General features: G+C 46.7%; 1 protein-coding gene across 1 annotated transcript in view; it reads left to right on the forward strand.

The window, feature by feature from the left end:
- The window catches only part of LOC119457033 (signal peptide peptidase-like 2B), a 37,531-nt gene extending 16,962 nt beyond the window's left edge, over window positions 1–20,569 (forward strand). Inside the window, exons 7-14 of the mRNA XM_049669186.1 lie at window positions 1,125–1,221; window positions 2,065–2,260; window positions 6,100–6,174; window positions 7,682–7,729; window positions 10,326–10,479; window positions 12,211–12,288; window positions 17,756–17,910; window positions 20,378–20,569. Coding sequence (XP_049525143.1) covers window positions 1,125–1,221; window positions 2,065–2,260; window positions 6,100–6,174; window positions 7,682–7,729; window positions 10,326–10,479; window positions 12,211–12,288; window positions 17,756–17,910; window positions 20,378–20,569 — 995 coding nt within the window. The remainder of the gene's footprint in view (window positions 1–1,124; window positions 1,222–2,064; window positions 2,261–6,099; window positions 6,175–7,681; window positions 7,730–10,325; window positions 10,480–12,210; window positions 12,289–17,755; window positions 17,911–20,377) is intronic.
- Window positions 20,570–24,245: the final 3,676 nt, after the last annotated feature.

The following is a 24,245-nucleotide window of genomic DNA, read 5'->3' on the forward strand; positions in this document are numbered from 1 at the left end:
ACCTCTCTCCTCGACGTCTCTTTCTTTGGTGTCACTGTGCCCTCGTCGGCGTCAGGGTGTGAGCAGTTCGTTTCGCGCTTTGCCCAGTGTCACTACCGCATCCGCCTCAACACCGATGGCAGTCAACAAGACCGCAAAACTCGATATGATGCATCCCACCATGTCGTTTCCTTCCACCCTGGATCCGAAGTGTTGCTCTGGACCCCAGTTCGAGCTCCTGAATTGTGGGAAAAGTTTCAGTGCCGTTTAATCAGGACATACGCTGTTCGAGAACAAACTTCCTCATTGAACTATATGGCATCACTCCCATAGTCACGTTCTTCAACGGCCCCTGCCATGCCACAGAGATTATGCATAGTTCGCGCTTAAAGCCTTTCATACGGGGAGTTCTTCGCCGCTATAACCAGCGGCGCATCCGCGAGCTGAGTTGTGAGAATACAAAGTGAGAATTATATTCACGCTTCACCTCCTTCATCTGGACATATTCATCATCAAAGCCAATGTCATCCTCTTCAGCGCGCAGACGTGCTGCATAAAGCGTCGAGGGGACATCTGTTGTATATATCAGAAAAAGGCGATTCTGGGTCCGGGTAAATATTCACAGTGAAGTAGACGCGCATACGAAACGGTTTACTGACGTTCATGTCGGGGTCCGGCCTTCATATGATGAAGGCCGGACCACGACATGAACGTCAATAAACCGCTTCATATACGCGCGTCTACTTCACTGTATATATATATATATATATATATATATATATATATATATATATATATATAATGTATGTATGTGTGTGTGTGGCCTGTACGACCATTTTTTTGCAGTGTTGCCAACGTAACTCCGCGCATAGTAAACGCAGACCAACTTAAGAAATAGAAGTCGAGACTGAAAGCCCATGCTTTCTCTATAAAAGAAAAGGAAACCGTTATTTGTCATCCTTAAAACAAAGAATGCGCTATTACGTATGGCACAAGCAATATAAGGTTCTGCCACTGGGGGCTGCTCTGTCCAATGATGGCCGAAATTATCCGTCACCCACCATTCTCTATCAATGATACCACACGACAAGACGTGATCGTTGCATGGTACTGAATATATATCTTGTTGCCATGCGTCCTCGCAGTTTATTTCATTAACGGCATGTTCGCGCTGTCTTCGGCCGTCGCCATTCTCGGTGTTCTGGAGCCGCTGGTTTACAAGATGCCCTGTGGCACCGGCAGGTACGCATGTGTGCACTCCTATTGGGCTTTGATTGTTTATTGGTTTCTTATGATATTATTAATAAAAAATCGGGCCCCTCGGGTCCATTGTTCTCGTTCATATACATACATACAGACATATATATATATATATATATATATATATATATATATATACGCCGTATGAAATTACCATCGAACGGGCTCATGTATATGCGTGCCCGATGTCCCACCCCCGGGCTACGCCACTGCTGTTCAATAACTAATGAGTTAATTAGTTTAACGTCGCAACTGACGGGCCGTGAACAATTAGGTACATATAGTAGTGAGGTACTTTTGATTAATTTGACCACCAACTCTTTGCGTATACCTTTGACCAACTCTTTAGCATACACGATCGATGAACGAGAAGAACATAGGGGCCCGATTTGTGTTGACCACAACCACATAAAGCCAACAGTTAATGAAGCCAAGGAAAATGTTTCTACATCCCCCCCCCCCCCCCCTCGCTATGGTAGCGTAGGGGCTTTGGCGTCGCCCTGCTATGCCCAAGGGCGCAGAATCACAGTCCCGGCTGCGGCGGCCACATTTCGATGGGGACGAAATGCAAAAGCTCCCGTGTACAGTGCACTGTGTGCACGGTAAAGAACTCCCAGGTGGTCAAAACTAATCCGGCATCGCCCGCTACGGCGTACCTCGTAATCATATGGCTGTTTTGGCACGCATAATTAAAGAATTTAGTTATGTTTTTCATTCCACCCCAACCAGAAAGCGGCCGTCAAGGGGTCAATCAGGCTCGCGCAGTCGCAACGCCTGACCGTCGCTGTTCGGGCAACGCAGTGCAGTCTGTCGGCGCATGCGCAGGCTTCCGGATGGCGCGGTACCTTGCTTCCATGGTTCACTTGAGATCCGGCAGGCGCTGGTGCTGCTCGCGTCCGTCATCGTGCCCGCTCTCTGGGTCTACTGGAGGCACCACCCGCTCTCGTGGATAATGCAGGACGGGCTGGGCGTCTGCTTCAGCGTATACATATTGCGCGTGCTCCGAATGCCCAACCTAAAGGTGGGTATACGGCATGCCGAAGGAACGGCCGATCAATGCACCCAGTGACCTGCGCATTTAGTGCGAAGCATTTTACCAAGCACGTTGCGCTGCGTATAATTCTTGTCTCACCACGTTCCGGGCCTCTTCAACAACAACTAAAAAAAAAAAGCGGATCCCACGCCCTGTGGGAGTCGTTGTTATGCGAAACAGTGTGCGGGGAGCCTACCAAGATAACGAAACGACCACGAGAGCACTAAGACGTAGGCGGCTTTTCATGACCTACATGGCACGCATGTCATGATAGTCATGTTATGACCTATCATTTATGTTCGTCATACACTCTTGCCATACTATGCCAATTTTGGTATCTCCCAAGCTAACGAAACGACATCCAAATTGATTCAAATGACCTCCAAATGACCTACATGACACACACGTCATGATATTGTCACGAGCAATGGCAAAGACAAAGACGTTGTAGTGGGGCTGGGTCAGAGGCTCTCTTGTCGGACTGAAAACCTGCTGGAACCTGTGCGCTCTGTGCAGTCTTGACTAGGCAAGCGCTAGCCGTTCACGGTTAATTAAATACTCCCCGTAACATCTTTTTGGTGGAGGTGCGGGGTATCGATCCCCGTACCTCTCGCCATGTCATGTCATGTTATGCCATGTCATTTATGTTCGTCATACATTCTTGTCATACTGTGCCAACTTTGGTACCTACCAAGTTAACGAAACGAGCATGAGAGCACCAAGACGTACGCGGCTAGATAGAAAGATACTCTCAATGTGGCAAATGTTCGCCAAGAAATGCTTCGCATTTAGGAGTACGTTCCCGATGGTGGGATTTGGACCAGGCTCTCTAAGCGCAATATAGCCTGGCGCCCTACACATTTTGGCGCTCTTTGGCCATCCCTGGCCCTTGCGCCAAAAAACCCTATACTTCTTCATCATCAGCCCTACACATTAGTCCACAGATGCATGCATACTTTTGTCCTCTCAACTAGTACTTTGAGACGATTGGCGCGTGTGACGTCGCATAACAACATCTGGCTTAGAAAAGCGAGAGCGTGTGCGCGCGCGCCAGGTTGTACTTCGCTTCAGACGCAGGAACGTGCGAAGCTCACCACTGTCTTTCGCGTGCGTGACGTCGCGTCGCAACAAGTTATGTACAAAAGCGAAAGCGAGTTTACTGCGTCATTTCCCTGCAGCAGACAGTACTTTGAGACGATATTGCACTGCCTTTGCCATTGACCCACTTTCCCTAGTGGGGGCTAGTCTCCTTCCCTAGTAATGAATTGGTCTTCAGGACGCTATGTGAAATCGTACCGCCTTCGGCATCAGCCTTGGTCGTAAAGGAACAGATGTTTCTTCGCCAGAATATATTAAACCAGTCGTCATGCTATCGCCTTGCCGATATCGTCACATACACACTCACGTTACCTGTGCAATTGGTAGAAGTTGCGGTCACTGACCAAGTCAAGGTGAAAAATCACGCACAGAGCTTTCTGAGCCCGTACGGTTTCCTTGATCACACTAAAGCGGGCTAGACTCCGAAACGTCTCTGCGTGTTTTTTCACCTTGACTTGGTCGGCGACCACAACTTGTTCTTCGTCCCGTTACCTGACCAGACAAACATTTGTCGAACTCTTGGCTAAATAGATCGCTTTACACGAACATGTACGCTGCATCATCTGAAAACACTTTTAGTGACCGCAAGCGATAGTGTAAGCTACCAGTAAAATGACTCATATAACATTGGTTTCCACAGTGTATGGAATACACTCCATTATTTTTAAACAGCGGAGCTGTTTAAGCTCTTGGTAAGGCCGCGTAGTGCAAACGAAAAGACTGTGCCTGGCGATGACTTCACCGCACGTTGCCTAGCAACCACCTCGCGGAGCGGCGTGTGCTCCTCGCACAGCTGGTGCGGGGCGTTGCTAGGCGACGCACGTGACGTCATCGCTCGGCGAGGTTACCGAGGGTTGCAATGTGGGCTTGTTGGTAACGCATCTTGGAGGGTTTCCGGTAGCGCGATTAAAAGACGGACGTGTCCCTGTGTGTCTTCTTTTGTCCTGTCGTTTAATCGCGCTACCGTAAACCCTCCAAGATGCGAGGTTACCACCCTCTCCCAGGTTACCCTCGCCACAGCGTGAGGCGCGGCCGACGTATCCGGCGTTCGTCGGCGTGCCCCGTCGAGATGCGACATGCTGCATTTCGCGCCGGCCTCGTCACTCAGAATGGACCGCATCCGCGTCTCTTTGAGCAAGATGGGCTGGTGGATAGCCGTGATTATGGAAGGCTCGAAAACCGACCCCTCTATAGTCCAACGTGTGCGCCGCGCCACGCCGCCTAGACGCATGCGCATTTTATACGAAACTATGAGTTTCCGGATGATACGAAACTGCGAACTCGCTGCACGTGCCACCACCAGTATCCATCAGCCCATCTTGCTCGACGAAACGCGGATGCGTTCCATTCAGGATGACGAGGCCGGCGCGAATTGTAGCATGTCGCACCTCGACGCCGGTTGAAGCCGGGGCACGCCGACGAACGCCGGATACGTCGGCCACGCCTCGCGCCGGACTATAGAGTGCGGCGCTTTCACTGGCGTGGCGCCCCCGTGCCTAGCGCGCTCGCGCGTCAGCGCTACGACGGACTGTAAGGTGGCGTCCCCGAGGCCGACCCCGAGGCCGACCCCGAGTATCGTCCTGATACTCGTGGTCGGCTAAGCTTGGCTAAGAACCAGCCAAGCCAAACCAAGTTAAGCAAAGGAAAGCAAAGTTAAATCTAGGGAAGGGCCACCAGCTTCGCTGTTTGCCCAGTCTTCGCACCACTTATAGTCGCGTACAACTTAAGAAGACAGGAGAGGCCCCGCCCAGATGACCGAAGCGCAGCAGCCGATTGCCTCCGCGCCCGCTGACGCGACTCGCCCCAGCTTGAAGCGCGGGCTGCCATGTTCTCCGTCGGCGGGGACACCGGCCGTCCGGTTCATGACGCAAGTCTATAGTGCACGCCTATTGGTGGAGGCTCGTATGCATCCGCCTTTGAGGGGGAAAATGCCGCTGCCTTCTAAAGTTGTACCCGACTATAGTGTGAAGCTGCCACAAATTTTTTTCTTTATTTTTTTTTATTCTAGAAGATTTTTCGATTACCGCGGCTTTGTTCCCGAAAATATTTCCGAATATTGATTTTCTTGGTACACATCGTCTATTCAAGCTTTTGGCATCTATGCGATTTAGAAAAAGAATGTTCCAATGAACATGCACTGTTGAACATGCAATGAACATACACCTTGAGCGGTGCTGGTTAGGCCTCCCTAATATATATCACGGTCCCGTGTGCACTATAGACACCCTTGAAACAGCAGGGGAAGAGAGCATTCGCTGTACCTCAAATGGCTGAGCGAGCACGCATTATACAGAAGTAGTCTACACGGCGCCGTCTGTACGACCGCGCCGTTATATCTTTGATACCTTCTTTCAAATTTTCGATGTGATGAATATGAAAACAAATGTATAGCTAACACTGAACTTCAAATGACACTTTTACAGTTCCCCGGAGCATTTCTTGGCCTCAGTGAACAATTTGTTTGTCTGAACGGAGTCATGCCAATTGAGGACGCTGAAGTGAAGTGATGAGTGTTTGATAGTATGTGTAGCACTGCGCAGGCGACTGCTTCAGAGAGTAGCATTAGAGACGCTTCTGAATGTTTCAGCGCCTGCTGTGCTTCTAATCTTCAAAAGCGATAATTAATTTATGGAACTAACTCCTTGATCATTAAGTTGACGAGGCTCACTTTGTCTTCTGTCACATGCAGGTAATAACAATATCTACATTTCCACTTATCTTTATTTCAGATATGCACGCTGCTTCTGTCGATTCTATTCTTCTATGATATATTTTTCGTATTTCTTACGCCTCATCTGATTCCGGTGAGTGCAAGTTGGCGGCCATTTTTATTTTAATTTTTCTCGTTCATACTTGATGAACACTATCAGAGCCGGGTACCAGAACTTCTGTTAGGTTGGCCGTAACCTACCATGCTCCACTGCATAGCTTCATTTTTACTTCCGGTTATAGAAATGACCAGATACGAAATGAGTTTTAGAGAACTACTTCAACAATACTCCATCCTTTGTGCCAACAATAATCCAGATATTTCCTAACTCTGCTGAGACAGAATACAGATGTTTACAGGAAGATAACGGTTTGAAGAGGTGAACAGTGGACGAATAAGGAACGTCTCAGGAGTCAACGTTTCAGCAAGCAGAGTTGTCTTTGTCAGGGCAGCGAAAACACTGCCTCTTTCTAGGGGGGGGGGGGGGGGGGGGGGGAGATTATTCGGGTAGAACAGCATTCAACATTGGTAAGAATCTACTAAACATTCTTCTAAATTCGCTGGAAATTTCCTTTAAATTTTACTAGAGAGAAGATGCTACACAGCACAAAAGCATTTTGAAAGCATGTAAGCATAAGTAGTTATTTTACATGCGCCGCAAGAACAGGAAGGGCAAGTATAAGTAACTTGTTTAGGATGGTGGCAAAGCGCTTAATGACCACCATTCAAAAATGGTTCCATGCTTTAGCATACCGGTTGTGCTGAAAGAGCTGTTTACATAGTATGTGTGTATGCTATTCATTTAAAACAACGCCAAATATGTGTGTGCGTGCATGTGTGTGTGTGTGGGTGGAAAATTTTATTTATTTATTTATTTATTTATTTATTTATTTATTATTTATTATTTATTTATTTATTTATTTATTTATTATTTATTATTTATTAGTATATTTATTTATTTATTTGCTTGTGTTCTTATTTCCGGCGTCTTGTCAAGAACTTTGCCGACGTTGCCCATCTGCTAACGCAGCTCCTGAAGAAAGAAATCACATTTTCATGGGGTCCTGAACAAGCCGATGCATTCCGCACGCTCACCAGATGTTTCTTGTAACTACCTCCAATGGAGGCAGGATGCGGTTACAGAACGTTTAGATACTAATAAATTACAAATTAGTTCTGGCTCCGATATGCTGTTGTTTCTGATCTGATTTAGTATAACAACACATTTACTTCTGATATCAACTGACCAGCAGCTAGGTTGCATGATCTTGGATGGATAAGCGACATCGCTTCTTTCCTGTGTCCATATTTTAAAATTAAACGCAGTAGATTGTACACTTGAGGTGAACTACGATGAAATCATCTAATTTTGTTTAAATAAAATGACTAATGTCATACAATGAATAGGCCATTCAGTATTCAGCTATGGGACTTGGCTTACTGATAAGGAAGACTACATTACTGATGCTCATAGATGTCTCTCCAATCCATGTAAAACGTACAAAATATTATTTTTTCGACAACTGTAAAGCTGTTTTTATGCATGAAAGATTGAGAAAAAATTGTTATATAATATCATTGCTCATGTTTGATATTTCCAGGCGAAAATTACTCACAATTCAACGATGAGCTTCGTAAATGCCTCGGGGGTAAGCCGCTTTCAAATCTTTAAATCTTCGTGAGTTTTCTGTATGTGCTACATTTCCACGTTCACGAATGGTTCTCTCCCTTTTGAGTGTCAAGTACCGCTACAGTTGAAGCGTCAATAATTTAATTCGGTAGTCTTTTATGAAACACCATGCACAATTGCTATTTCATCGACGCTCTCTCACTTGCTGGTTGTTGCTACGTATTTCCACGTCTAACAGCCTGCGCGGCGTTGGTTTTTTTTTATTTCAGCAACGCAATTTTATGATATTGAACGGAAATCGGCTGTCCCATTTCACGTTGATCGCACCTGTACAGAGATGCTTTACGTATGTGCTATTGTGCTCAACAACTCGTAGCGATGTCGCAGTGGCAGCTGATTAGCACTGAGTGGCTGGTTCGATTCCCGAAAGATGCGGCGGCATTCCGATCGGGTGCCATAATTCCTCGTACCCATCAGGCGTGCGTTGAAAGAGCCCCGGCTGGTCAAAACGACGCGACTACTACCAGTGGACGCACTCGTCGTGTTGTCTTTTGTATCCTGTGTGGCTGTACATTCAAGTTTTCTTAAACGCAATTCCTCAATTTAAAGGACAATCGACCAGTCCCCTTCGCTAGGTTAATGACATTGGTTGACGCGTGAGCAGCAGTTAACAGTCGAGAAGGAGAAGGGAGATGGAGGATAAAATGCTAAGTATACCGACATGACATTTTCGACTATTCATATTTAATTTTTTACAATAAATTGAGGCCCTATATCTCTAAACCCTAGAAAAAAATAGCGACAAGCCTCAAAGCGCCGTTGTAAATAATTTTATATAATAGCTTTTCTATCGTGAGTTGAGGTTTCGTTTCCCAGAGGGACGTCATGGCGCAGTATACACCTGGGAAACGAAACGAAAGCTGTGTGTAGAAAAGCTATTCTAATAAATGATTAACAACGGCACTTTGAGGCTTGCCACTATTTTTTTTCCTACCAGTTAGATGTCTAGGACCTTCAGTTAACGCAAATCAATAAATATTCGAAAATATATCATGTCTGTACCTTAAGAGCAAGGAAGGAGATAAAAAAAAATGTGGTTGATCCCTCTTATATAGGAATCGGTATAGAACACGAAAGTGAAACGTGTCTTCACAGAAGTAGTGTAATGTTTATTGCACATTGATATATAATGTCTATTGGTGTTTTGTGGCTAAAGCGCCCTTAGGCGTTGATGCACCCACGCTGACGCCTGGTGGCACGTCTCCTCCATCACGACTACCAACGTCGATGACCATGAGCAACCGTCGTGCATATGGAAGCTGCACTACGCTGCACACGCTAGCACAACGCGAAAGACGAAGCACGTAACTGACACACTAATACAACGCGCAAGACAAAGCACGTAACTGAATCGTCACCGAGTCAAATCAGCGCGTACAGCGCGTCGTAATTGCAGCCTCCGCGATCAACTTCAGAAACATTTTCAGAGCTAATTGCGGAGGCCACGCTCCGCTGTGCTGAGTACGGTGAACGCCACCTAGGTGGCGTTGGTAGTGCTTCTTGATGCCAGCGTCCCTTCGAATGCTGGCATCGAGGCGTCGTAGTGCTGAGACCACCGAAGCGTTCACTGTCGGTGCGCGTTAGTGTCATAATGCAGTACTTCTCTTTTCTGCTCGTAGGCGGCGGCACCGCCCCGAGCAAGAGCGCGGGTACACGGAGGAGTGTTAGATATATAAGGCGCGTCTGTGGAGCTCTCTGCAAATGCGTTTGTGGCAAATTGGGTTAAACGCTCGGCAATCTATCGTCGCGGACCGAGAGGTCGTGGGTTCGATTTCCAAATTTTGCATGTTTGTGGAACTTTTTTCTTCTGGTTTCTTTCTTTGTATTATGTTCTATGACGTATTTCCGTGACGGAAATACGTCAGTGAAGTCTTGGTGGACCCCGGCATAAAACACTTTCGTGTTAAAATTATCGGTATAGAGGAGATATAGGGAAACACTTTGAAATACTATTTGGAGAATTGCGACTAATTAAACGTTCACTATAGTTAGCGAATGTAAAAGAAAAGGTCGACTGTAGGGAAATACCTTTCTGTTTATAATGACAATTTTTTCTTCCAATAAATGACGAGATTCTAAACGTTCTAGCTGATAAACTGATTGAGTGTACAACTCTATCGTAATAATATGCCATGTAATATAATTTACATATTCGCGTCTAACTACGTTCATTTTATGTGTTATAATATAGTTCACATTTATCTTTTTTGCCGAATTAGAGCTGAAAATTTGGCAGCTTAATTTGTTAGCCTCCCGCTTTCTGTAATATTTTTGGCTAATGTTTAGGAACCTTAATATTATACTCTAAATAGTCACTAGAACTTAGCTTTTCTTTTTCAGTGCAGCGTAAGACCTATCTAAATATCTTTGTTAAATGTACTGCCAGCACTACGCCTCATAATATGGTGCTAGGTTTGTTGACTCGGTAGCCTTTCGCGTGTGCTTTCGATGGCACCTGAAGCTGTCATGGAACATCTTGTACCCTCGCTTCTAGCCGCATTTCATCATGAAAAATTATATATTAAGGAAATATATATATTCTCATTCGCCCGCAGAAAGGCGACAGTATCATGGTTGAAGTGGCCCGCGGAGGGGGCTCAAAGGAGCAGATACCGATGATGATGCGAGTTCCGCGGTTCGGAAACAAAGAGATCTCCGCATGTCTCAACACCTACTCTCTTCTCGGCTTCGGAGACATTCTCGTTCCCGGTGAGAAACGGAGATTTCCTTTCATATGGTTGTATCACTTTATTCAAACGCCCTTTTCTATGGGTATCAGGGGCGAGTTATAGAACAAGAAAATGCCCTGAAGTGTGTGAATTTTCTTAGTGTGCCTGCCACAATAATGTATTAGCTCACCAACAACAATGATATGCGACGTTCCCATCTTCCCGTAATGTAATGGGTGTTTCACTTGGCCCACCCCCAAATTTAGGTTGAGCCCCCAAATTTCAGTTGGCCCACGTTCAAATTTAACATTGGCCCAACCCGAAATTTAAGTTGGGCCACTCTCATATTTCAAGTCGGCCACCAACTAACTCAAGTTGACCCCACCCCCAAGTTCAGTTGGCCCACCCCTAGATTTCAATGTTGTAGTGGACGTAAAGAACCCCAGGTGGTCAAAATTAATCTTAAGCCATCCACTACGGCGTGCCTCATAATCAGAACGGCTCTTGCTTGGCACGTAAAACCCCAGAAAGATTTCAACTTGGCCCACCCCCAAATTTCAAGTTGGCCAACCTCAAAATTTATACTTGGCCTGTGTCGAAATTTTATGTTGGTCCACCCCCAAATTTTAAGTTGACCCACCCCCTAATTTAAGTATGTCCACCCCACATTTTAAGGACCATGCGTTATATCTGATATCGCGAGTGCGTTCTCGCGAGACAACAAAAATGTCACAGTTTCGCCCTAAGGCCGGGCGAAGCAATGGATGCGATAGCAACACAGCAATGTCATACGAAGTAAGGTGAGCGGCTTTGGTAGCAATATGAATTGTAGTAAACATGAGCTGATTAAGTAAGCAGGTGTGCTGCGGCGTAAGTAGACCGACATGAAGAGAGACTCGATGGCCACGAGAAGGCGCGTGTGAAACGGTGGTGTTGATGAGAAGCGCTGCCCGTGGGCAGCGCGTGCGAAGGGACACACCTGTAGCGCTGCACTGCTGATCCGGACAGCATTGCATGTGTAGCGTGCGTTGGAAAATGTGGCCCGACTATTACTAACTGTGGTGTGAGCGCGCACAAACAAACATGAATAGATCACACTGAATGACTGCAGACAACGACTGTCAAAACGCTGGCAGCAAGCGCATATACGCCGCAGCGGGTGAAGGTACGTGCGGTCTATCGGACTATCGCTTCAACGGAAACTGAGCGGCGAATGCACAGCAAATAAAGGTCAGAGTCGTGTGGAGATAAGAGACGGTGCGAGCGAGTGACGAGCGCGGTTGTTGGCAGAGTAGAAATGCGCCCCCCCCCCCCCCCCCCGCTCCCTCCGGCACTCGCTTCCCGCTTCCTTGCTTGCGCGTGGAAGATTGAGTGCGTTCGCGCTCCGTGACAGCGTGCGTGCGTCCCCGCACGCGTCCGCTCGTGCATACGAAGCGCGGCGAAGATTTTATCTATACGGAACCTCACGGCGACGGCGACGGCAGAAATCCGGTGGAAGTGTCCATATAATTGCTATCGCAATAAAACGTGATAGCACAACCATCTACGAAGCGAACGAAGTGAATGATACATGGAAATATATAGCAGCACCATATATATAGGCTATGGCTGCACATTCAACTGAGTCATCTCTATCTCGCTGTAGTATGTGGGGTACGCGGTATAAATTGGTGCTAAAGTAATTCTTGTCGTATCCGATGCTCCTTAAAGTCATGAGCAGTGATATATGTATGTCGTCCAAAATGTATTTTCGCCCGCATCATTTGCGCAGGCCTTCTGCTCGCGTTTCTGCGCGGCTTCGACCTCATCAATGTCGGTGGGTGCATGTACTTCCCTGTGGCCTTGATATGTAAGTATTCTCTTTTCCTGGGGAGCCTAATTAACCATTGTGTTCCACTGCCTTTTTTTAGTTTTTGTTGTCCAGCAAAGTATGGGGTAGAAAAGCAGTATAGGTTATGACAAAAGCCAAGCTTTTCTTGCGAACGTCGCTGGGTTTCGTGACCGTGGCTTTGTCCTGGCTGTTCTATTGCCGAATAGGCCAACCAATCACAGCGGAGTACGCACGCCGCGCGCGCCGTTAGGTTCCTTGCACCACCACAAGATGGCGCTCGCCTCCGTGCATCCACGGAGGCGAGCGGATGGGAAAAAAAGCAGGGAAGGGATTGATACGACCGGATCCGTTAAGGCATAGGTATCGATACAAGATAGAGAGAGAATTAAGGTTTGAGGTGGAGAAAAAGAGATTAAAATTATGTATACAAGAAATGCTAGAATAAAAAGCATGTATGGCATACCTGAGTAACTCGAGCAGGCTAGGTGACATTTTGTCACTGTCCCGTGTCAAAGGGGATGCCAACAGATCATCGTCATCACCGTCGTGATGGGGAAACAAAATAAAGCTACAGAAATTCTGAGAATTGTCTACTAAAGCGTAAGTGTTGTTTGGCTCTGCTGTCACTTCGTTTTTGCTTAGTTTTGCTTACTTGCCTTTCCTACCTTATGCATCTCTACCTATGGCCTTTCCGGTGGCAAAGAGAGCTTAGGATTTAGTAAATAATTGTCTTATTTTCTCGCCGCATCCGACCACTTCAATGCAATTGTACCAATTGAGCCGGAGCTCCTCAATGGAGCAGTGTGGTCGAACAGGAACACCAGCTGCCGCAGTAGCGCGTGAGGCGTTGCGTGAGTGGAGAGTGCATCGCTGCGATGGCATGTCACCCTGGTTGTCGCTCTCGCAAGCCTGTGCTATGCCAACGCCACCCAAAGAAGTGAAGTTTCTTTGTGTTGTGTTGGGTTATGCGCGCATTTTTTATCCACACAAGCTCTAGCCTGCATTCTGATCAATTGTACCTCGGTAAGGCCCAATGAAAGCGTGCCAAGCATCTCAATGTGCTCACTTGCCCACGAGGTGTTCATAACTTGAAGGATACTCAGCAGCGTTCAGTTCGACATCGGGCCACTCCTAAATCTGAAGTAAGCCCATACCCAAATTTAAAGTTGGCCCACCCCAGATCTCAACTTGGCCCATCCTCAAATTTAAGTTGGCCCACCCCGAATGTCCAGTTGGCCCACCCCAAAATTTAAATTGTTTCTCCCCCAAATTTCAAGTTGGCCTACCTCCAAATTTAACTTGGCCTATCCCCAAATTTAGGTTGAGCTCCCAAATTTCAGTTGGCCCACGTTTAAATCTAACATTGGCCCAACCCGAAATTTAAGTTGGGCCACCCTCAAATTTCAAGTTGGCCACCAACTAACTTTATATGACCTACCTCCAAGTTCAGTTGGTCCACCCCTAGATTTCAATGTTGTAGTGCACATTAAAGAACCCCAGGTGGTCAAAATCAATCTGGAGCCCTCCACTACAGCACGCCTCATAATCAGAACTGCTCTTGCTTGGCACGTAAAACCCCAGAAAGACTTCAACTTGGCCCACCCCCAAATTTCAAGTTGGCCCACCTCAAAATTTATATTTAGTCTATGTCGAAATTTTATGTTGGCCCACCCCCAAATTTTAATTTGGCCCACCCCCTAATTTAAGTATGTCCATCCCACATTTCAAGTTACCCAACCCCAAATTTCAAATTGACCGCCGCCCAAATTGAAGTTGACCCACCCCTATTATAAGATTCCCCATGCGCATTCTAAAGAGCCCTATGTATCTCTATGGGTCATCATCATCATCAGCCTATATTTTATGTCCACTGCAGGACGAAGACCTCTCCCTGCGATCTCCAATTACCCCTGTCTTGCGCTAGCGTATTCCAACTTGCGCCTGCAAATTTCCTAACTTCATCATCCCATCTGGTTTTCTGCCGACCTCAACTGCACTTCCCTTCTCTTTGTATGCATTCTGTAACCCTAATGGTCCACCGTATTCTCTTCCTATTAACTTTTTTGGTTTAAATTGTTCCTTATCGTTTAAAAAAATTCAGCAGAGAAACTTAAGACTGGTTACGTGTGGGAATGTGAAAGCATTATAATCGCTTAGATGAAATGTTTTTAACAGCGGAGCTGTTTAAGCCGACCGTCAGTCCTGGAGCGTGTACAAGAAACCTCGCTGAACGATGACGTCACCGCGCATTGCCTAGCAACCACCTCGCGAGCGGCGTGTGCTTCGCCTCCTCTATTCTCTTTGAGGCCCCTGCCTTTGAGTGCAATAGAGGAGGCGAAGCACACGCCGCTCGCGAGGTGGTTGCTAGGCATGTCCTCAGTCCTCAGGCTCATGCGAGCCTTTATTACTAGTCGAATAGCGTATGCCACACCGTATCTTGTTTTTAAATAAGAAGAAAAAGACAAAATAGATGCGATCATTAGGAAGAGCGTTAAGAGAGCCCTAGGACTCCCAGACTCGACCTCGACAGACCTCCTTCTCAAAATGGGGGTTCACAACACGCTACTTGAGCTCACTGAGGCAGTACGAGTGTCTCAGTTGGAAAGATTAGGCCAGTCCAGAACAGGGAGAAAAATGATGGAATGGGTAGGAATCTAATGTGACAGGGGTGCCCCGACTGGCAAGAAGGACATACCGTTGGACGTGCGTAAACGCTTCCGAATTGCCCCCCTACCTAAAAATATGCACCCTATCTACAACAAAGAGAGGAGAGCTCAAAGGGCTAAGGCTCTAGTAAATAAACTTAAAAACACGCCGGCGCATAAAGTAGCCTACGTGGACGCCGCTTGCGGCAGAGACGGAGCTGCGGTATCGACGGTGGTAGATGGCGCCGGGTGCGCTCAGATAGCGTGCTCCACGTGCACGAGGGACGCCTGTACAGCCGAGGAGGTTGCAGTAGCGCTCGCTTGTGCAGGTCCAAAGTGGGAGTCATATTATGAGATAGCAAATTAGCTATCCTAAATTTTAGCAAAGGGCGAATCTCGGAAGAGGCCCTCAAAATTCTACTCAAAAAACCCTCCTAGTAGGGACATAACTTTTGTTTGGGTTCCGGCCCATGAAGAAGTCGCAGGTAACGAAGCCGCTCACGAGCTCGCCCGAGCATTCTACCACCGGGCAACTCTAGAGCAGCCAGTTCCAGGGATCAAAGATAGCATCATCACGTACAGGGAAATTGTAGATCATTACAAAGCCGAAAGAAAAATATTTCCGCCTCCGCATCGGTCTCTCTCTCTGGAGGACGCTCGGATTTGGCGGCGCTTCCAGGGAAACAATTATACATCACCATATTGGATCTACTTAACTCGGACGAGGGACTATAACGACGCCCTCTGCAAAATTTGTAAGCAGAAAGGTACGTTAGACCATGTAATATGGGAGTGTGCTGGTTCCCCAGGGGTCAAGGAAAACATTGACAGCAGAGAAGCCTGGGAGGCCTTGCTCCAGAGCGAGGCTGAAGACGACCAGAGTCGAGCAATCCGCCTAGCCGTTGAGGCCGTGAAGACTCACCGTCCTCAACGCGCGGGGACTGCTTCGTCCCCCGCCCCCCCCCCCCCCCCTACCTACGTGTAGGTTAAGAGGCGGGCACCCCAGCTCGGTAGAATAATAAAGTTTTCAATCCACGGTGTTTTCCATCAATCAATCAATCAATCGCCTCCTCTACGTTCCGTGCACATGTTGCCTTGTCATGGAACGTTAAGGAGATGGAAGGAGAGTACGCGCACAGCGCGCGCTATGCTCGGGAGAGAGAAAGGAAAAATGAGCGAGAGAAAGAAATTGTAGCAGCACCAAAGAGGCAACGCGCAGAGCTGCTGCCGACGCCGTTCGCGTTTCCCCGTTTCCCCGCATTCGCGCCGAACGCGCCATAGAGTTTTTCACTATATTACCTAGAGGGAAATCTGGCACTGCTGCGCTGTGGTATGCTTGGGAATGCCGGTATATTGCGACTTCGGATTGGCATCGTTCTTGGAGAGCCAGAACGCCTTGAAGATGTGCCTGGCTAGCACCATTCCGTATGTCACAATCATCAATTTCCTGCTAAAACAGCGCGTAAAAAGCTGTTTTAGCTTTATTATTACACAAAACATGTTTTGTTTAATTCTGTAGACTCGTGATTGGATGTACAATTACATGAAACGTGCAAAAGTGCGAGTGCGCCGCTAAAGTTGGAGAACAGACGACAAGGTCCGCGCTCGCTTTGGAACAGTTTGTCGTCTGTTCTAGCTTTCTTCCGCTTGATTCTGTATTGTAGGGGAGTAAACTTCTTTGAAAGATGTAATTTGCTTGAATGAAAACCTGTTATGTAGAATTTATTTTAAGAACTCATTATTTGTGTAGCCATATCCACGTTTTAGACGAAGCATCGTACAACACCAGCCAACACAAGCCTCGCAGACACATATCCCGTCATTCATATAACACAGCGCCCTTTATGAAACTCGCATAGACGGTGGCGCCAGATTACCCTCTAAGTGGTATAATGAGAAACTCAATGTGTCCGTGACTGCAGTATCCGCCTCTGGCGGCGGCTCGGCAGGTTTAGACCAGCCACGCCCCGGCAAGTCTGTAGGCACAGCTTGACCGTGACGTCACCGGGGAGATAAAGCTCGGAGCCGCCGCGACGGCGGCACAACTCTCGTTGACTCTGTGGCGAATACATGTAGCCTTGATATGGGACGACCAAAAAAGAACCGGAAACCCGAAGAAAAAGCCGCTCATCTTGAAGCGCGTCGCGCGGCCAAGCGAGAATCTGCGCGTCGGCGGCGAGCCGATTCGGAATACCGTGCGCACTTAGCATTTCCTAGCAAAACTTAGCCAGACCTAGTAAAAGCTGGAAGAAGCTAGGTCGATCACCAGCTCCACTGTTTACTCCAGCCTTGCACCACCAGAGCAAGCTGCACACGTTTTTTATATATGTTTTCGACATGCATTTCTCCTTCCCCATGTATTTAGATAGGAGGCCCCGAGCTAAAGACTCTTGTTAATGAGACATATGTATAAGAAAGTAAATTGGTTGGTGTAGGATTGATTGCAAAGCCTTAGAGAAACCAAACTGTCAGCGCTGCATATTTTCCGCTCCGCGCTAAACTGCACGATATACGTGGACTTTCTTAAACCATTAGCATCGGAACTGCCATTTTTACACCAGGCGTAACGTTCTTCCAGCTTTCTTGAGATGTCCCATTGCTACTTACATCCACAGAACCAGTTTCAGAAAAGGAATCCAAGCTGTGGAGAGTCGTGTTTAATTAACCTAATGGTCATTTGTTGTTAAATAAACTATAGGCTATGGCGCTTTGATCGATTTCTAATGGTGATTTACAGTGATTACACATGGAGCATCATCGTAAAGATAAAGAAATATTGAGTTGTGCCCGTTCTGACTTCCTATAGCGCCACTGTTTGCTGGTTCTTTGTCCTTGTGTAGCCTACGGCTTAGGCCTTCTTGCGACGTTCGCCGGCCTCTACCTGATGCGCCTGGCCCAGCCTGCGCTTTTGTACCTCGTGCCATTCACAGTGCTGCCGACACTGCTCATTGCGCGGTGTAGGGGTGAGTTCGACGACATCTGGAACGGAAAGACGGCAAGTCTCACGATTATTTATTTGCATTGTCGTTCCCGTACGGTACAGCGATGCAGAAGCTTGAGCTAGAAGGAGCTGAAAAAAGAAATATCAGGACTAACAACATTGACAGTTTCACCTGAAGGCGAAGCATTGAAATCGATAGCAAGGTTTACTGTTGCGGTCGACGTCCTCATGCGGTTCTCTAGCAATACACGGAGACGTAGGCGCGACTCAGCACGCCAGAGAATTAGGGGGGGGGGGGGGGGGGGGGGGGTATTTTGTAAGTGTCTACCTAGTACACATGTCTATTTCGTCTGCTGCTGAAGTTCTGACTGACTGGGCTGGGGTACGCGTCAGAAGGAGAAAGGCGTCTTCAGCCAATCAGCACTCCAGCAGCAGACGAAATGGACATGTCCACTAGGTGGACACTTCAGCGTAGCCGATTCAGCGCAGCATGACGCTGCGTCCACTTGGATTCGCAGTTTTTTGCAGCCAAACGCACTGGAGGTCTTCTAACAATCTACGCGCGGTTCGCACCTGCGCCGTCGATACCGCGACAGAACGGCGGTGTCAATGAAGACATTTACCATGCTTCAGAATGGCATGACATAAAATACACCGACATGAAGGACGGGCGGGTGCCAACTTCAACTTGATTTATTAAGGAAAACTTACGCCGAAGTAAACATCAGGCTCATGCGTATACCTTCAGCATATTCCTACCTCTATCACCGCTACAATGCCTTCGCGTTGAGCCAACATATCGACGCAAGAAATGTGCATAGTTGCCTCTAGATAGCTAATCGTGCAACGTGGTACGCTAACTATCTATGGGCTAAATGACTGACGTGAGTGAGTGTGGCCTCACAGCTGCCAGCATCAAGCGAGCGTCCTTATTAGGCCGCGATCTCGCTCCCTTCATGGTCGCCCGGCGGTGAGGCGGAAGCAGCCAGACCCACTCATGGGCATCGCAGTTGCGCTCTCCGGCTGTTCAGTTTCGCTTTTCTCTGTGAAATTGGCCAGAATTCACTGTGCTGTAAAATCTATCAGCTTCCACTTGTTGCACTTCTGGAAACGGTTACGAGCTCCTCAGATGGCACGCTTCAAATCTTCCATTGAAATCAATCGCATAGATCTTCTGGTTAAAAAGTTAATTATTATAATGTACATGATTACTTACTTATTTACTACATAGATTGATTTTCATAGGTATGGCTCTGTGGTAAAAGCAATACAGAGGAAATCATTTCATTATCTCATCTTTCCTATATTTAAGGAACTTCCAATGCACTTCGTGAAACACCCGGTATATCGCCGAAACTAGCCTGAACATGTAGATATAAATATCTATGCCGTTCGGCAAATTTCCGAAATAAAATAAAAAAAAGAACAAGCAAAGCAGTCACATAATAAAACGGTGGGCATGATCTCATGAAATGAATAAAGAGGCACAACTCGCGTGAACCCCGACGAAACTGAGAGTGAAATTAAAATTCTGATAAGTATTAATGGGAAGCTTATCGCAAAACTAACTCTCATTCATGGTTATTTGATTTCACTCAAACAATTAACTTCATTGAGGCTTTCCCTGCCTTTATTGTCTGTTGGCTTTATGTATAGTTGTTTACCGAAAAATTGAATCCTTCACTCCTTATTCTTCTCGCTAAACGTGTGTGGCATATTGTGACTAAACACGACTGTATACAGGGTGTTTCAGCGAACACTTTCAAAATTTATTTAAGGTTACCTGTGGCAGATATCCCAATTCTAGTTAATGAGCCGGTCTACTCGAAGCGGCGGACATTATTTGCGCAAAAAATTGAGATGCGTAATCGACTAATTAATAAAAATTCACTAATTACGTTTTTAACTAATTGCCTGATGGCCCATAATGTAATCTACAAATTGTAGCCGTGGGGTTCGCAAGGCGGATCCACTTAGAACGAATTCCCGGTTTGACACCGCTTTCGAGATATTAGTTCCCGAACTTTGCGAAGAAATGCATTGGCGTTCCAGTTAGTTTCTTAACAAAACGTCGCTTTATGCATTGAAGCTCAAAATTAACTGGAACGCCAATGCATTTCTCCGCAAAGTTCGGGAATTAATATCCCGAAACTAGTGTCATCACGAGAATTCGTTCCAAGTGGATCCGCCTTGCGAACTCCACGGCTACAATTTGTAGATTACATTACGGGGCCATCAGGTAATTAGTTAAAACTTAATTAGTGAATTTTTATTAATTAGTTGATTATGCATTTAGTTTTTTTTTTGCGCAAGTAATGTCCGCCGCTTCGGGTAGACCGGCTCATTAACTAGAATTGGGCTATCTGCCACAGGTAAACTTTAAGAATTTTTTTAAGTGTTCGCTGAAACACCCTGTATATTGTTTCTCTTTGCTTACATATTCACTCACAAAGAGTGTAGGCTTGACCAGCTGTGACTAATTTTGAATTTGTTCGTTCCATTTATCTGACTTCTCTTTCAGCCCGAGGAGCCCGGCCTGTCGGAGAGCGACGCTTCGTACCCGGACATCCTCGCGGAGGACCACATCAAACCAACCGACCCTAAAAACCTGGTGGCTCAACCCGTGCAGCCGGCGTTCCAACCGGCAGGATCATATGGAATCACCTTAGCGGGACCCGCGTCACAGCAGCTCACTCCGGAGAAATTCCTCTAGCGCGCACGCTATATATCTAGCGCCGAAGGATTCGTCTTTTTTTTTTTTTCATTTTGTTGACAGACTGTTCATACTTTAAACAATACATAACGTGCAGATGTTGGTGATTACTGGTTCGTTATGTGTACCCGCTGCTGTGACTGACTGGTATACTGTATATGGCGTTCAAATCCTAAGCACGAGGTCATGGGTTACCGGCCCCGGGGATGCCATTTCGCTGAGCACGGTAAACGCTTTAAAAACGCCAGGTGGTCAAAGTTATTCCGGATCCCTCCACTAAAGCTTATCTTATATTAGGCCCCGTGTTGATTTTGGACACTATACTTAATCGTCGTCATTGGTAGATGCAGTGTCCTTGCTGTTCAAAGCAGTCATTTTTTTGTTATTTATGTTATATTTTCAACCGTGCTACGTAAGCAAAACCGCTCGCATCTTTCTTAGTGGACGTAAAAACGGTTCAACATCGCCAAAGAGAGTATTAGACAAACATGTGCCTATGAGACCTACGCAGGCTACGCGGAGAATATTAGCTTGCTAGGCTCGTCGCTACATGGTCTGCGATGCAGCACGCTTGAATGGCGCCAAGTTCATGTACGGATGTTCGGCTTCGCCGCTACATAAATTGGTTAACGGCGTCAAAACAGAGTCTGGCTTGTCGTGCACTCTTTTAGCCGAACCAATCGCTTTCCTTGACGCGCAATTTCGCAAAATTATTTTGCCACATGCGACTTTTCTGACGTGGTCTTCGATAGAAAACTTTGTCCTGGACCTTTCCTATAGTGCAAGAAAGTACCATAGCCCAGAGTGTTGGAAGACAGTATGACCTGTTACATATTTAGCACATCTGGTCTGGTCATATATATATATATATATATATATATATATATATATATATATATATGTACTTTTCGTTTAACTAGAAGCAGCGCAAGACAATTTTCAAGTCAAAGTCGGACATTCTTATTTCGTGTTATCTGTACACCTCTTACATCACTAGTGACTGCTGAGTCCATTCCCTGAGATTATCTAATTGTGGCGTTCCGAAGCTCCTGGCTGAGGGAGGTGCCTCGATCGTCACTATTGTTGGCTGGCGTCGTTTCCCGGTGGCGAGCGCTGGACCAGCGGATTTGGCATTGGCTCTTGTGACAAGACGGGTTCTTGTTACTGACATTCGGATTCCCTACCAGTGAGGGCAAGAGGAGACGCAGGCTGAACGGTATGGGCAGGCTTCCGGAGCTTAGCGCCCTTCGCCTCGTGCATCGCGTGCAGAATTCGTTCAGCACCACCCTGTGACCACGACCTCGAGGTCACAGGCTTTCCCACAAGCTCGCCACCGAAGTGCGAAGCACTTGCACAGTGCAGTGAAGCCAACAAATACGGGCGAGCCGCGAATAATGTAAAACGAGTTTCTGGTGCAATAATGAAATGATAGAAGCAGTCGCCATGCAGGAGGTACTTAGATGGGTACAGTGGCTACTAACGAGGGGAGAAAATGTACAAATGACACGTGGGGATGAAACAGGCGAACTAAATTTTACGTCTCAAATTCCTCGATATGCATTTAAAAGCTGAAGATGCAGGGCACGGTAGAAAATGTTTAAAATTCCGTCGGAGCCTTTAGAACGATACTTCGAGCAATTAACTAAAATTTACAATGGTTTTTATAAGCAAACGGTTCAACATTAGCGCTTCGTTTGTGCTAAGAAAGACCATCTACGCTTAAATCATTTCAATTACGCAAGTATTATTTTCAGAGAGTGGTTGTAAGTCCCGCACCTGCGACTTGCTGCTGCGTCGAGTTCCACGGGAAGCCGAACGCCTTCGTCGGCAAAATGCGCCGCGCGAAGCCGTCTCGCACTCTTCTTCGCTTGGGCACGCTCGCACATTTTCGCTCAAGGTTTTGCGAGCTTCTTGTTACGCATCCACTCGCTTTTTTAACGTAAAAATTAGCGCAGGCTCTTCTCAACACCAAAACTCTTAACCGAGTACTGACAGATATTCTTCAAGTTGTACAAAAAACATACCACACGCTTCTCGCTTGCAAATGCATGAGACGTAGCAAAGATGAAAGTTTGGAAACATGAGATACTCGTATATTTTATTTGATGCTAGCCGGTGTTGAAATGCCGCCCTGGCGCCATCCGAATTATCGTGACGTCATAACACGGAGTGAAATTTCTTGGTCTCATCGCAATAAGTCTAACTATGATCATTGATCACGTTGTTCATTAAAGAAATGGGAAATGAAATGCTACACGCATGCCTTCCCACTGCGGTACAGAGACCGAAACTACTTCGTAGAAAGTGGTATTAAAGTAAATTATTTATAGCGCTCTGACGCCTGTCCGTTTTTTTTTTTTTCTTTTTTCTTGGAGGGGGAAGGGTGATTGTACCTTCGTTTAATAAAAAAGACATCAAGTGAAAATGCGATGTCAGTACCCTAACAGTTTAATTTGCCAACTTTCTTTTTCTCAGCGAAATTTTCTTGCAGTCTGCCCTTAATTCTCACGTCTTATAACCAACCCTCAGCTTACTCATTCGTATCCGCCAAAGCATCTCGTCCTTGGGGAAACACAGGAGCTATGTAAGCTTGCCAAGAAAAGCAACTGCTGCTTTAACGAAGTGCACCTGTCGAAAAGGCGGCTTCACTTGGTAATTCCATCGTTCGCCCGAGATTCGGGAAAACCGCGACTTTATACATCCATATATAATCATAACCATGTAAAACCAACAGACAATGAAGTCAGAGAAAAATCATAGAGGGAATTAGCTGTCCTTGAACTTGAAATGTAGAAAATAATGAAAGGGGTAAATGAAAATGCACGATAAGAAAACAGCGACGGCTATCACACACACACACACACGCACACACGCACACACACACACACACACACACACACACACACACACGCACACACACGCGCGCGCACGCGCTCGCACGCATGCACATGCGCACGCGCGCACGCGCTATAAGGTTTGTAATGGAATCAAGGAGACACAGACAGCACCCGTTCCTGGGCCAGCTGTTCTATTATCTGCTTCGTCATCTTCTGTTGCGCTCTGGGCCGGTATTTTGTAGCGATGCCTTTCCGGTGCTTTCCGCGCTTGTCGCACTTTGTCAGTGGTCAGAGCGACGGTCCGCTCGCGTTATCAACGGGATCAGCCGGCCGTGAGCGGTGGATGGTAAGACTAGTATAGACTAAGTCATAAGGCATCGCTACAAAATACCGGCCCTGGTCGCAGGTCCCGCCGACGATTATCTCGTCGCAGTTGGAAAAACAGAGCAGGCGATCTCGGACACTGAACCGCCGTCTATCTCACAATGCGGGATCGGTCGCACTGGGTACGGTCGGTCGCAGTGCTAAGGTGCTTCGAGGTGCTCGAACCGGCTAGTCTTGGCAAAACGTCGCACGCAGCCGGACGGTGCTCTTCAGAGCCGCTATTCTGGACATTCCGCCATTTTCTTCGAGGCGTGCACGAAGCACCTTGGGGCCGAGCCTTGTCCCCCCCTCGTAGGTGTCCGTAGCTCTGGTTTGCATGGTGTCCGCGCTAGGGGCGCTGCGGTGCACAAGGGCTATATAAGCGCTTTATATACTGTACGCATGTAAGTATATATATATATATATATATATATATATATATATATATATATATATATATATATATATATATATAT

This window comes from Dermacentor silvarum, chromosome 6, assembly GCF_013339745.2.
Source record: "Dermacentor silvarum isolate Dsil-2018 chromosome 6, BIME_Dsil_1.4, whole genome shotgun sequence".
Lineage (NCBI taxonomy): Eukaryota > Metazoa > Arthropoda > Arachnida > Ixodida > Ixodidae > Dermacentor > Dermacentor silvarum.